At 36.7% G+C, this 13,037-nt stretch overlaps 1 protein-coding gene across 1 annotated transcript; it reads left to right on the plus strand.

Annotated features, from left to right (window-relative positions):
• The first annotated feature begins 10,890 nt into the window (after positions 1-10,890).
• LOC145161658 (membrane steroid-binding protein 1-like) lies at positions 10,891-12,199 on the plus strand. Its single transcript, XM_079081239.1, has 2 exons — positions 10,891-11,298; positions 11,682-12,199. The coding sequence occupies exons 1-2, from the start codon at positions 10,988-10,990 to the stop codon at positions 12,058-12,060; spliced, it is 690 nt and encodes a 229-aa protein (XP_078937365.1). The 5' UTR covers positions 10,891-10,987; the 3' UTR covers positions 12,061-12,199.
• The last annotated feature ends 838 nt before the right edge of the window (positions 12,200-13,037 follow it).

The raw sequence follows: 13,037 nt of genomic DNA on the forward strand, positions 1-13,037 counted from the left end.
ACGATACACTCAGAACTAAGATAAAATAAATCCCGACGTATAAACCCTCATTCAATACTCATTATCATCTCGCCTTTTTAAACCTCATAGTTGAAAGGTGCCTTTTTCGTAGACCTATAAGGGTGCGATCATACCAGCACTAATGCACCGGATCCCATCAGAACTCCTCAGCTAAGTGTGGCCTCAGCTAAGTGTGTTTGGACAAACATAATCCTAAGATGGGTAAAACTTAACGCCCGTACGAAACCTACTTCTACCCACTACCATAACTCATTCTCCGGAACATTAGCAGAAACATCAAGAATAGTTCAGTAAAGTGCGAAATTTATATATGTGTATATAAATGATAAGGGTATAACTAGAATCATCCCCACTCACGAAATCGTTTCTCCCCATGCAATAGAGTTATATCTTCACAAGGAGGTAACCAGCCAACAAGCAATGCATCAATCCTACAGATAGACTCTGCGACTTTTCAAGCTGCGGTCACGGCAGCCGTGACAGCCGTCATGGCGCAACTCAATGCTAACAATGCCCACAGAGGTGAAGGCGGTGTTGGCAATTCTAACCGCAGTAACAGTCAAGAACACCAGCGGGTGTCTACCCACGAAGACGCCTCAGACCACAAGCCTAAGAGCAAGAAGCGAAAGTTTTGGAACAAAAAGAAGCGCAATTGTTTGGCGTGTCAAACCCAAAAAATAAAGGGTACAAATGACTCCTTAAACACTACTACTATGCACTAAAAACGTAGTACAAGGTAAGTAGGGTCGATCCACAGAGACACGGGACAAGTGTTTATACCTTTTTGCGTAAGGTACAAAAATGATCACAGAATGGGGGGAATTTATAAGCAATAATTTAAACTATAGAATAAAGCAATAAGTAAATGATTGATTAAGTGAAATAAGTTCAAGATTTGTAAGTACTCCAACTCTATGCAAGACAAATTAGCAATGTGATTCCATGGATGACAAGATATTCGTTTAATTCTATCTAAGTTGGTACTTGAAAGTGTTAACAAGCTCTAACACTTCCCATTCACCATAATAATTAACCAAAACAAGCTCTTTGATTAATCCTAACCTTACCAATCTAATCTAAACAAACTCTTAGAATTAGGTTGAAAGATTGCATTAAACTTTATGTGAATGTTCCCAACAACACTCAATACTCCTCATAAGCTCGGGAGCATAAGAATGTGTGAATAAGATTTACACTAAATTCATTCAATAGAAATCAGTTTAGTGCTTGTTACCTAGTCCAATTTACAAAACAATTACGGATTTTGCAATTAGATAACTTGAATGATCTAACCCTAATTCAAATGGCCAATAAGAATCACAATTAGAATCAAACATTCAATTGAAACAAAATCAAATTCACTAGATAGAAAATTGAAAGAAAACATCAAGTCATATGATTGAAATCACAACTAGAAGTCAAGACATAAAGTTGGAGAATCTAGGGTTCTAGCCAATCATGGCTAGAACAAGATCACAAATCTAGAAAATGAAATTAAAGTTCTTACAAAATGAAATCAAATGTTCCCAAGTGTTAATCAACTTCAAAATCCTCAAGAAAATCGCTTTCTCTGCTCCAAAAGTCGACCCCCCAAAGTAAAAAGTCGGTTCCCCTCTTTAAAAATGGTGAAAAACTGCTTAAAAACCCGCATTTACGTTTACACGGCCCGCGTAAATTAACACTGTCATTTACACGGCCCGCGTAAACGCAAAAATATACTGTGCAGAAATCTACGTTTACACGGCCCGTGTAAACGCAAGGCTTGCATTTACACGGCCGTGTAAATCTCTGTAAAGCCAAAATCTTCATTTCTTTGATATCTTGCTCCTCGGTGCTCCGCAAGTCCTGAAATTTTGTCCGCAACTTTTATTTACCTCCTCCAACAATATCCTACCTCCAAAAGTCCCTGAAATATCACAAAAGTATTTGAATGAAATTGCCTCATGAAAAATCCCGAAAAACATGCAAAATGCATGAGTTTAAGCCTATATGCAATGTACTTTTATGAAATAAAGCTACAAAATGGGTACATGAAATGCACCTAACAGCAATCTATCTCAAAAACGCGCTAAAAGACAACAATCCGTGGCTACCCCTGTAATTACAACATCAGTCCCGACTCATGCCTCGACACTAGCCACAACGTCTGTCACTCAAGCACCGGTCAGACAATATATGGGAACACTTCCGAAGTGTATCAAGTGTAGCTACCATCACAATGGGATTTGCCGGGTGCCGCACTGTAAAAACTGCAACAAGGACGGACATACTGCCCGTTTCTGCAGGAACCAGACCCAACACATCGCTTCAATCACCTGTACCGGTGTAAGTCCAGTATGCCACCTATGCGGTAAAATGGGACACTTCAAGAGAGACTGTCCAACTGAGAGGAATGACGGGGGAACAGGAGAAGTGTGGCAAACAAACTAGCAGGAGCAACAAGGAACCTTATTAGGACTTTTGTAATGATTCCAACAACAAAAACGTTTAAGTACCATATGTTTGTAATGAATTTGGTATGTTTGCTAAAATTACCGTATATCAAAAAGTAGTTAAAATACTCTCTCGTTCAATCAAATCAAAGACACTTATATATGATCTTAGGATCATTACCAGTGAGCTGGGATAACTTGGTATATACATCAGGGTTAATCATAATCAAAATACTACATACTTAAAACGAATAATTCCGTCCTACCCCCTATCCCATGTCTAGTAGTGGGATTAGGGTAGAGCCACCCACTCGACGGGTTCATCAATATCAATTTACATACGACTTGCATATACCGATCGATCATAGAATGATCGGTCGGGGATCATGATATAAGGAATCACTACTAGTATTCAGAACACACTTACTACCAGTGCTGGCTGTTGTGGTATGAATCATTTGCAGTAACAATAACATCGATCAAAACGGAACACACTAACAAGAATCCCATGATACTCTATCTCCCTAACGAATAATTCGTACGAATACAACTTAACACATGTATTACTAAAAAGACATGTTGACGTCATTCGATGTCAATTGGTATAGTCCTCACTTCCCCGATTAAACAACTACGAAAAGACCCATCCTCTACCCCACTGAATATCAAAAATCTTCGTCTCTCATAAGCGCAAATCCGACACGGACCTCCGGGTCATCTCTCGCTGCGAAACCCCAAAACACTCACCAGAGGAGTATTATACCTTCCGAAACCTTTCCACAAGTATTTCCAGAAAACCCTTCGAGAATATCACACGTATAACAGGACAAGATCAAGCACAGAAGCTTGGGACGAATACGGTTAGTCTATCACTACTAAGTGTATACGCGAGGATAATATATAATTAAGATTCTATGGACATTGGATGTGTGTTTCTGCCCTATTTCCTGTTCCTTGTCTGGTTGTGGACTTGGGGCAGAGTCACCCATCCAACTGTCTTACCAATCCTAATACGACCTATATACGCAAGATAATGATAGATGGACCAGGTACGAGTCCTACCATGAACTTCGGGACAAAGCTATCCAGGAGTGCGAATGAACGTTCTACCATCCGAATAAGTCTAGTCTCGTAAACCGAACCCATATGCTCCCTACCGATATAATCAAAGGAGAAAACACTAAAGCAGGCCCTATGAAGCGCTCCGAGGGGAAGTTATTACTTATGACTTAGTATAAATTCAAGAAAGGCTGAAAGCATCTCGAAACCGACGAAGGAACTACACAGATAAGCGACGCAAACCCTCGGAATTGCGGGTTGGTGACCGAGTTCTACTGAAGGCCTCACCATTGAGAAGAATGATATGTTTCGGTAAACATGGGAAACTAAATCCAAGGTACAGCGGACCATTCGAAATCCTCGCTAGGATTAGCCCGGTAATATACAAACTCCGACTGCCCCAAGAACCTAATAATGTACATCCAACCATCCACGCGTCAAACTTAAAGAAATATACGTCCGACAAGACTCTTGTGATACCTCCCGACGAAATCAAAGACGCATCCCTGTTGTGAAGGTCTGTTGGATCGTAACACAAGGACCCGAGTTCACCTGGGAACGCGAAGACCAAATGAAACAAAAGTACCCACATCTATTCCCCAACCCTTGAAGTCCCACTCAAATGCAAATTTCGGGACGAAATTCCTTCTAACGGGGGGATAATGTGACAACCGTCAAATTCAAGTCAAAGTCAACAAGTCAAGGTCAACAAGTCAAACCGGTCAAACTTAATTAGTACTTGTATGCTAAAAGTTATTCTATGTATAAAAATGAGCATTTGTATGTCAAGAATTCAAGTGTATTGAAGAATCTATGTGTTAACAATGTAAAAACCCTAAAAAGGGAGTTAAACGCATCAAAACACGACTAAGGACCCTTGCAGGGACTTAAAACAATCATAAACGAAGCATAACGGGGTTGACGAACCTTGCATTACGAGATTATACGATAATAATGACTAAGGTTACACCTCTCCCAAATCTCTCCAAGTATGTGAAATCTCTCCAAGTATGTGAAACCTCTCCTAAATCTCTCCAAGTATGTGAAATCTCTCCCAAATCTCTCCAAGTATGTGAAATCTCTCCAAAATCTCTCCAAGTATGTGAAATATCTCCCAAATCTCTCCAAGTATGTGAAATCTCTCTCAAATCTCTCCAAGTATGTGAAATCTCTCCCAAATCTCTCCAACTATGTGAAATCTCTCCAAGTATGTGAAATCTCTCCCAAATCTCTCCAAGTATGTGAAATCTCTCCCAAATCTCTCTCAAGATCTCTCTCAACTTTTTTTTAGTCATCCCGACCCTTAACTTGGCCAAAAACCGCTTGAAACGGAGAGTTATATCGAAAAACAGCTAATTAGGGCCGAAACCTTCCTTAGGAACCGAACCTCTTAGGAACCGAACCTCTTAGGAGCCGAACCCTTCTATTAGAGCCGAACCTCTTAGGAACCGAGCTTGTCAGAAGCGAGCTTGTCAGAAGCGAAGCACCCTTCTCGGACCGAAGCTCAGCAGACCGAACCGAACTTCGCCTTCGCTTCTCTTCCTGCCTTCGCCTTCGGGCCCAGCAGCAGGGACCGAACCTTCGGCCCAATCCGAGAAGCTTCGCAGTTTCGCATCTTCCACCCGGTTTTCGACCCCGACTCCGTTTTAAGCCCGTTTTTGATTATTTTAACGGGATTTTTTCACCAAATTCATATTTTTATCATTTTTAACCCCCAGAACTCTTATTTTAATTATTTTTCAAGGATTTATTAATTAAAATAGCTTAGATAATCAAGTGGGTCAAGTGTGCTCACTTGCCCTCCATGTGTCATCCTCTCATTTGCCACCTTATCCACATCACACAAACCAATGCACACATCACTTCAAACTCACAACTTGCTCCAGCAACTTCTATATAAAGAAATCCATGGAGGATTTCTTTGTTTACTTTGATCAAGTCCTTCACTTACACACTTCTCATACCACTTCAAGAGAGCCTCATTTTCTCTCTACTTCCCACCACTTTGTGCAAGTGTTCTTGAGTTGCTACTTCACTTTTTGGTAAGTATTTCATCTAAACTCAAGTGTTATTCCATAATTTCATAACACTCTTGGATCATCGACTCATATCTTAACACCAAAAATCGTTCTTAGGATCATCCAAGTCTTCACGTGTTCATCAAGTGTTCTTGACTTGATACTCCTTGACTTCAACCTTCCACTCTTAAAGAAATCACTCAGGGTGAGTTCATACCCCTACATTTTCTAGTTTTCTTCAGTTTTCAGGGGGGGGGAATACAAGTTAAAACACCAAAACATATTTGAAACTTAACTTGACAGCTTACCACAGAAAAGTTGTGACCTGTTCACGAACTGTTTTACCCAACTTAAACTTAATATTTTTCAAAACTGTTTAATATGCATGTAGTTCAGGTTTATACCTTTAAAATGACTACTTGCACATCTTCATATGATTTTTCTACGATTTATGGTGATTTTTACAAAACTGTCTATCATTTCAGAAACGAATTCGGACCAGTCTGTGATTATGAACACTTTCACATAAGTTAGAGAATTATAAAAATCATAATAAAAATTATGAATGAACTAGACATGTTTTCTAAACTCTCAGAGTTTACGGAATTAGTTTTCGACTTCGTATGATTTTCTATGATGATTTCAAAACAGTGCAGAAAGAGTAAAAACTAGTTATATAACTTACCATATTAACAACACTTTGTAGTATGTTGAGCAAAGTGCATAACAATAAGTTTCTAAATGTTTGGATGCATTCTTGTTAGTTTACCATCATAAACAGAAATTAGTTATTCATGTTAAGGTTTTTCCATTCATTTCGAACACATATAATAAACTATAATAAGTATGGTTTATGAAATTTCCGATAAAAGCATACTACATGGAAAAGGTTTTACTCTCAAAACAAATGGGTTTTTCATATACTATATGATAAACTATAATATTAATAGTTTATGGATTTCATATCACTAATTTATTTCATAGAAGGTGATTTCACTTCTACCACGGAAGAGGTTTTATACTCAAACTATATGTAAACTAGTTAACGTAAGTTGTGAGACATTCTCTATCGTACTCTTCGGGTACGGGTTCGAAAATCCTGTAAGTTATAACCAAAGTCTCTTGTAAGGAGAGCGTGATAATTGTGTATAGATCTATATTGGGATTGACACCCCACACCTCGCTTCTAGCTACAGCCGGACCGGCAGGTCTGCGGGTGACAAGAGTCATAAGACCCTGACGTCTGAAAAACGTTATTGCAGGTTATTTCTCGTCATAGTATGGTTATAACGACTCACATAGGGATTTAACAATCTTTCAAGTTTACAGGGAAAATTCCACTTTGAAAAGGGGTTTTATCTATTTAAAACTACTTGAACATTAATAGTATAAAACACACACTCACATCCTCGGTCTTGGGATTTAAGGCTACATAACTTTATATAAGGAAAATATTGGATTTTCTTTGGGAAAACGCATTACGATTATAAACATCATAAGTACAAAACACACACTCATATTCTCGGTCTTGGGATTTAAGGTTACATAACTTTTATAAGGAAAATAAGGGATTTTCTTGAAGTATACATGACAAAATACCAGATTTAATACTAAATGGCTTTCATGATATTAAAACTACGTTTCATCTAGAATTGTTAGACTTCAGCTAAAATTTGTTAAGTGTGCATATTAGAGTTATATATGAATTTAGTCGCAATCGACCTAGAATTGGTGGGCCCGCCTTACTTCCTGTTCATTGTTTGGTTGTGGATCTAGGGAAGACCCACTATATTCGACGGTTTATTTAACTTAAATTTTATATAACTTATATACACTGGGTGATTATAAAAGGAATCTACAGGTCTTTCTAGGGTACATTATTGCATAACATAGGAGAGTTCATTTCGCGTTTAATAAAGAAAATATTGAATTTTCTGAAATCATACTCTATCACTTTTTACAAGGAAAACGGCTTCTTTCTCAAATAAAACTCTTATGAACTTACCAACTTGATTGTTGACACTTTTTCAAACTACTTGTATTCTCAGGAATTCAGTGAAACAGGAAATCATCCGCTTTTGAGGATGAGACGTTAAATCGTCAAACATTTCATTTTGTCATCATAGTGTAATTGATTTGAAACGTGTAAACACATACTATGTTGTAACTTTTTCGATTATATCCATGATGGTTGTATTTACTTTGAGCACTATTATACTCGTTGTTGTGATACTATACATGAAGTCCTCCACCCCCGGACGTTTCCGCCATCCTTGGTTTGGGGGTGTGACACTGTAGGTGTTGTGAACGAGGTGTTCATCGGTGTACTCTAAAAACCCATTGACATGTATTGCGAGTGGACTCTCGAGAACGATACTGTCAATAAACGAGATAACCCTGGCAGTTGCGCCTAAAGGACAATTCCGGCAGCTGCGCCTCATAGAGAATGTCATAATTCTGGCAGCTGCGCATAAATGATAAAATTAGCAGCTGTGCTTGACAGCTGTGTCATTGACAACGATGGAATTCGTACCTATTCCTTAGGATAATTCTTAGGAATAAATGAACGAGAAATAGCTGATTTTTAGGTTAGATCCTTAAGAGTAAAGAAGATAATGGGGATGAGTAATTGGGTTGATTGTTTGATGTTTAAACATAATAATTATATTATTGTGGGTTGAAAACCCTATGTACTCACCATGTTTCCCAACCTGACCCACTCAAGCTTATTTGTATCACAGGTGTCGATATGAAGCTACTTTACACTGAGAGATTTAAAAGAGATGTAGATCACTAGTGTAAATGAATGTAAGTTCTGTTTATGCTTATGTTTCTGTATTGACGATGACATCCCAAATGTTTTAAAATGAATAAAAATACATTTCTTCGGAAATGTTTTGATAATGTATTTATCATGTTTTTCTGGGAACAAATTCCGCGACATTTTTATTAAAAGAGATACTCTGATTTTTATAAAGCATAAACAAAATCGGTATTTTCTGGCCGTGAAAATGAGGACGTCACAAAAATGTTCCACTTGAAGGTCTTGTGCCTTGTATGGAGAGTTAGGTTGGGAAGAATTTTGGTATCCAAAATAATAATACTAGAGTGTAGGGGGTCAACTTTCAATCTCCTTTTTGTGCTCTCTACGGTGAAGAAAAGACAGTCGACCATGTGCTTATCAAATACAACTCGACTAAGATCGCTATAGAATGGGTGCTAAAATGGTATGTTATTCTAATTTGTCAATTTTCCGGAGTGGTTGAGTTCATCGATTTTCGCAGTCACTGTCCAAGGAAACACAATATCATCACATCCATAAACTAATGTATTATGGTGTTTAGACATCGGGAAACAACAAGGTGTTCAAAAAGATTTTTACCTCTCCACTAAGAGTGCAAATAATGTTATTTCATTGCCATACGTTTGGTGTACATATAGGAATAGAATGAGCTCTGATAGTTAGATAGATTGAAGTTGTTCGCCTTTCACTCATCTTAATCTGTAATGTAATATGTACATTGTTTTGCCTATGTTTTAGCTACTTGCTAGTCGTGATGCTTTGTCTTTTATATAATTTACCGTTTCAAAAAAAAAAAAAAATTCACCGTTTCTAGAAAATAGTTAAGTTTTAACTTTTTGTGAATTTACTTTTATTTATTTTTTAGTTCTCTAGGTGTATCATTTTCTAAAAAAAAAGAAAAAAAAAAAAGAAAAAAATTACTTCATTAATCCGGACAAACATTCAATGCATCGATTAATAAGATTAATGATATAAATAACTTTGGTTCCCCACCAATTCGTGTCATGACAAATGTAGAGTAGGTGATTACAATGAGTCAATGATGTCCGATTAGTTTTGAATCTGAAATTTTATTTATGATTTTTCTATTTGTTTGTCATACCAAATATTGTTGGATCGAAATTAAATGATACAAAAATAATGTAACAATAATATTTTTGTTCTGTTCTGTAGGAGATGCCTAAACCCTATATGGTGTGCTGAGACTAATGCGATGTATGCTTCATACTTAAAAGGCTTTAAGGTTTGTCAAAATCGGACCACTGCTGCCCCTCTTTGACCAATTATTTATTTATTTATTTATTTATTTGTATACCATCTAATTGACTATTAATACTAATGTAAATTTTTTATTTTGAGATTTGATGAAAATGTAATATGAGAGAAAATAAGAACGTTATGTCTTCAAAACAAGAAATATATTTTTCAAATATAATGCGATACTATACTTGTGTTTATCATATTCCTAATTAGGGGTGATTATGGATGGTTAATTGAACCGAAAACATATTTCGAAAGGTAAACCGAGACTATTGGTTTGTTCATTTCTTGAACCTATCCTAAACCGAAAAATCAGGTTAACCGGTATTCGGTTAACCGTTTTTTTTTCTGATTCGGTTATCCAATTAACCAATTACTAATTAATAAAAGTACGTTAAGACTACTGAACCCCATAAGAAATTTTAAAAAAATTATGAATTGCAATGAATAATCCAAATAATTTGTTTAATTATATTGTTGCTTCATTTAATAATGAAATTTGGATGAATTATCAAATATCCGTGGATTATGGAAAATAATATCGATTAATACAAAAACATATTTTTTAATTAATAAATAAAGATAGTCAAATATTTAGTTATTTATGTGAAATTATGATGAAATGCAAATTGACAATTTTAATCTATATCAACCTACGTATATTTGTTACAAATGTTAATGATGTCAATTATTGGTTTAAAATGGAAAATGTAATAATATGACAATAATTAATTGTAATTGGAAATTTCTAAGAAATAATTTGATATTAACATAAACGTCTAAACATAAATAATATTTTAAAAAATAAAAAATAAATTTTTGGTTTTTCGATTAACCGTCCGTAGCAAAAAACATGAACCGCAACCGAACTGAAAAACCGAATATTTTACCGATTCAGTTAACCAAACCGGAAAAGTCAAAAATATCGATTCGGTTAACCTGAAAATCGTTAGATTTTTAAGTTTTTAAGTTCGGTTTTTTGTTTTTCAGATATTTTGAATACCAATATTTCTAATGGTCAGAACAATAGTTTAATATCTTTTAAATTTTTTTTTTCAAATAAACTAAACAATTTTAAATATGATAACTCACGGTAATGTCAGTGGACTTTTGACTATTTACCTTAATGAAATCCAAATGTCATATGTTAATAAAAATTTAAAACATGCCCTATAATTAAATGTGAAACTTTTCGTTTTGTATAACATATTGTTATTACAATAAATATAAAAAATATTTTATCATAGTTTACATTCCACGTTTTTTATTTATAAAAGAAAAGATATACTAATGTTAACATGGAATGTTAATGAATACTTTGTCCATATAATTTAGGGCGAGCAACATTTCCGTCGCATAATTTCTCACACCCACACCAAGATCATCCATACGCCATGGCCGTGGAACTCCTGGAGACTCTAAAAGAATCCATCACCGCATATACCGGACTCTCTCCAACCACTTTCTTCACTGTAGTTGCTTTAGGACTTGCCATCTACTATGTCTTCTCCGTTATGTTCGGTGGCTCATCCGATCATCATGTACAACCAAGGTCTAGTTCTTTCGAGGAGTCAGAACCTCTCCCGCCGCCGGTTCAGCTCGGAGAGGTAACCGAAGAGGAGTTGAAGGCGTACGACGGCAACGATCCTAAGAAACCTCTGCTTATGGCCATAAAAGGTCAGATCTACGATGTCTCACAAAGCAGGTACGTCCTCGTAAATCGCACTATTTCTCTTATATTTTAAAGATGGTTACGTATGTTAAAGCTCAGTAATTGATATATGAACTGAAGTTATGATGTATTAGCTTAGACGATACTAATTTAGTGTTTTCAAAATTTTGCAATTTGGGGTTTTATGTTCTTCGGTGATGTTTTTGATTTCTATCCTGTTTGATGTGATCCCTTGATGCTTTACCTCATGGAGAGGGACATAATCGTCATGAAATCGATGAGGTTTCCCCTTTATGTGAAATTGGTGTAGACTTTTGATAAAGTCTCTTTAGTGTTTTTGTTGTACCATGGATAGTGGGTCAGCTTTACTGCTTTGCCTTTGTAGTGACCTTTTTCATTTCTTATGTTCTTTTCAGAATGTTTTACGGACCAGGTGGTCCCTATGCACTGTTCGCCGGAAAAGATGCTAGCAGAGCTCTTGCAAAAATGTCATTTGATGAGAAAGATTTGACAGGTGATATCAGTGGTCTTGGTATGTTCGAGATGGATGCCTTACGTGATTGGGAATACAAGTTCATGAGCAAGTATGCTAAAGTAGGAACCATCAAAACCCCTGAACCCGCAGCAGCACCTGAGCCTGAGTCCACACCCACTGAGCCTGTTCAACCCACTGACACCGAGCCTGTGGCTGTGGTTGCTGCTGCTGCTGCTGCTGATCATCACAGCAAGGTTACAGAAGATGCTCCATCGGAAAATGTAAGTACTGTAACAAGTGAAGCCAATAAAGAAGAATGAGCCTATGATTTGTGATAAATGGGTGTAACCATGGTTTTAAACTTGTTCATTTTCTTTTCCTTTTAATAATAGGGTATTTGTCAAGATACATGGGTGTTGTGTTATATGAAAACTTAATCAAATATTGTTTCAACTGATAGGAATAGTTTGTTTTGGTTGAGATGTTTCACGAGAGAACACTACAGAACACCACATTGTTGCAATGAGATCTAATATGTATTCACTGGCCATCTATTTCTGTAAGACTAAACTCTTATACCTCTCTCTCTGGTCTCCGCTCCATGCGGGGTGTTGAGGTGGAGCCATGGTGCCCCGAGGGTGGCCCCGGTTGGGTGAAGATGACAACTTTCCCTCTTCCCCTATTTTAGAGCGATGACAACTTTCATAATTTTTTACCTCGATATATAGCCCTTTAATCCCTTACAATTTTACACAACTGCTTCAGTCCCAATTTATAATAATTTGCTTACAAAGTGTGAGAATTGAAAGCTATATCATCTTCATCCTCGAGCAACATTTCAGAAGATGAAGATCATGCAATTTGTAGTTACGATAGCAACTTTTTTTTATTGATAACTGAGGACCCCACCCGAGTCATCACCAATGACCTGGAAGGCCCTTCCCTTCGGTCCCTTTGTCCATCCGGTAGTACACACATGTTGTTTAAAGCATCAACTTGGGAGGCTGGTGGCCACCCCTCAAACGAAACGTAGGAGTCACCTCCCCTTTTGATTCCCAAAACTTTCCATTGCTAGGTCAGCAAGGTGATGATTTATTCTAGGGGTGGAATTGGTACAGTATCGGTCATTTTTTTTTAAACCATGTATCGTATTAATTATAGTTGGTATAAAAAATTTGCTATCAATATCGTATCACATATAGTTGGTACCAACTTGTTTGGCTACCAATAAATTTGGTTGGTACATGTTGGTAATGGTATATACCAACATGTATTCGAGTTTTGTGAATAAGTGTTT

Source organism: Lactuca virosa, chromosome 2 (assembly GCF_052849685.1).
Source record: "Lactuca virosa cultivar CGN04683 chromosome 2, Lactuca_virosa_CGN04683_v6, whole genome shotgun sequence".
Taxonomy (NCBI): Eukaryota; Viridiplantae; Streptophyta; class Magnoliopsida; order Asterales; family Asteraceae; genus Lactuca; species Lactuca virosa.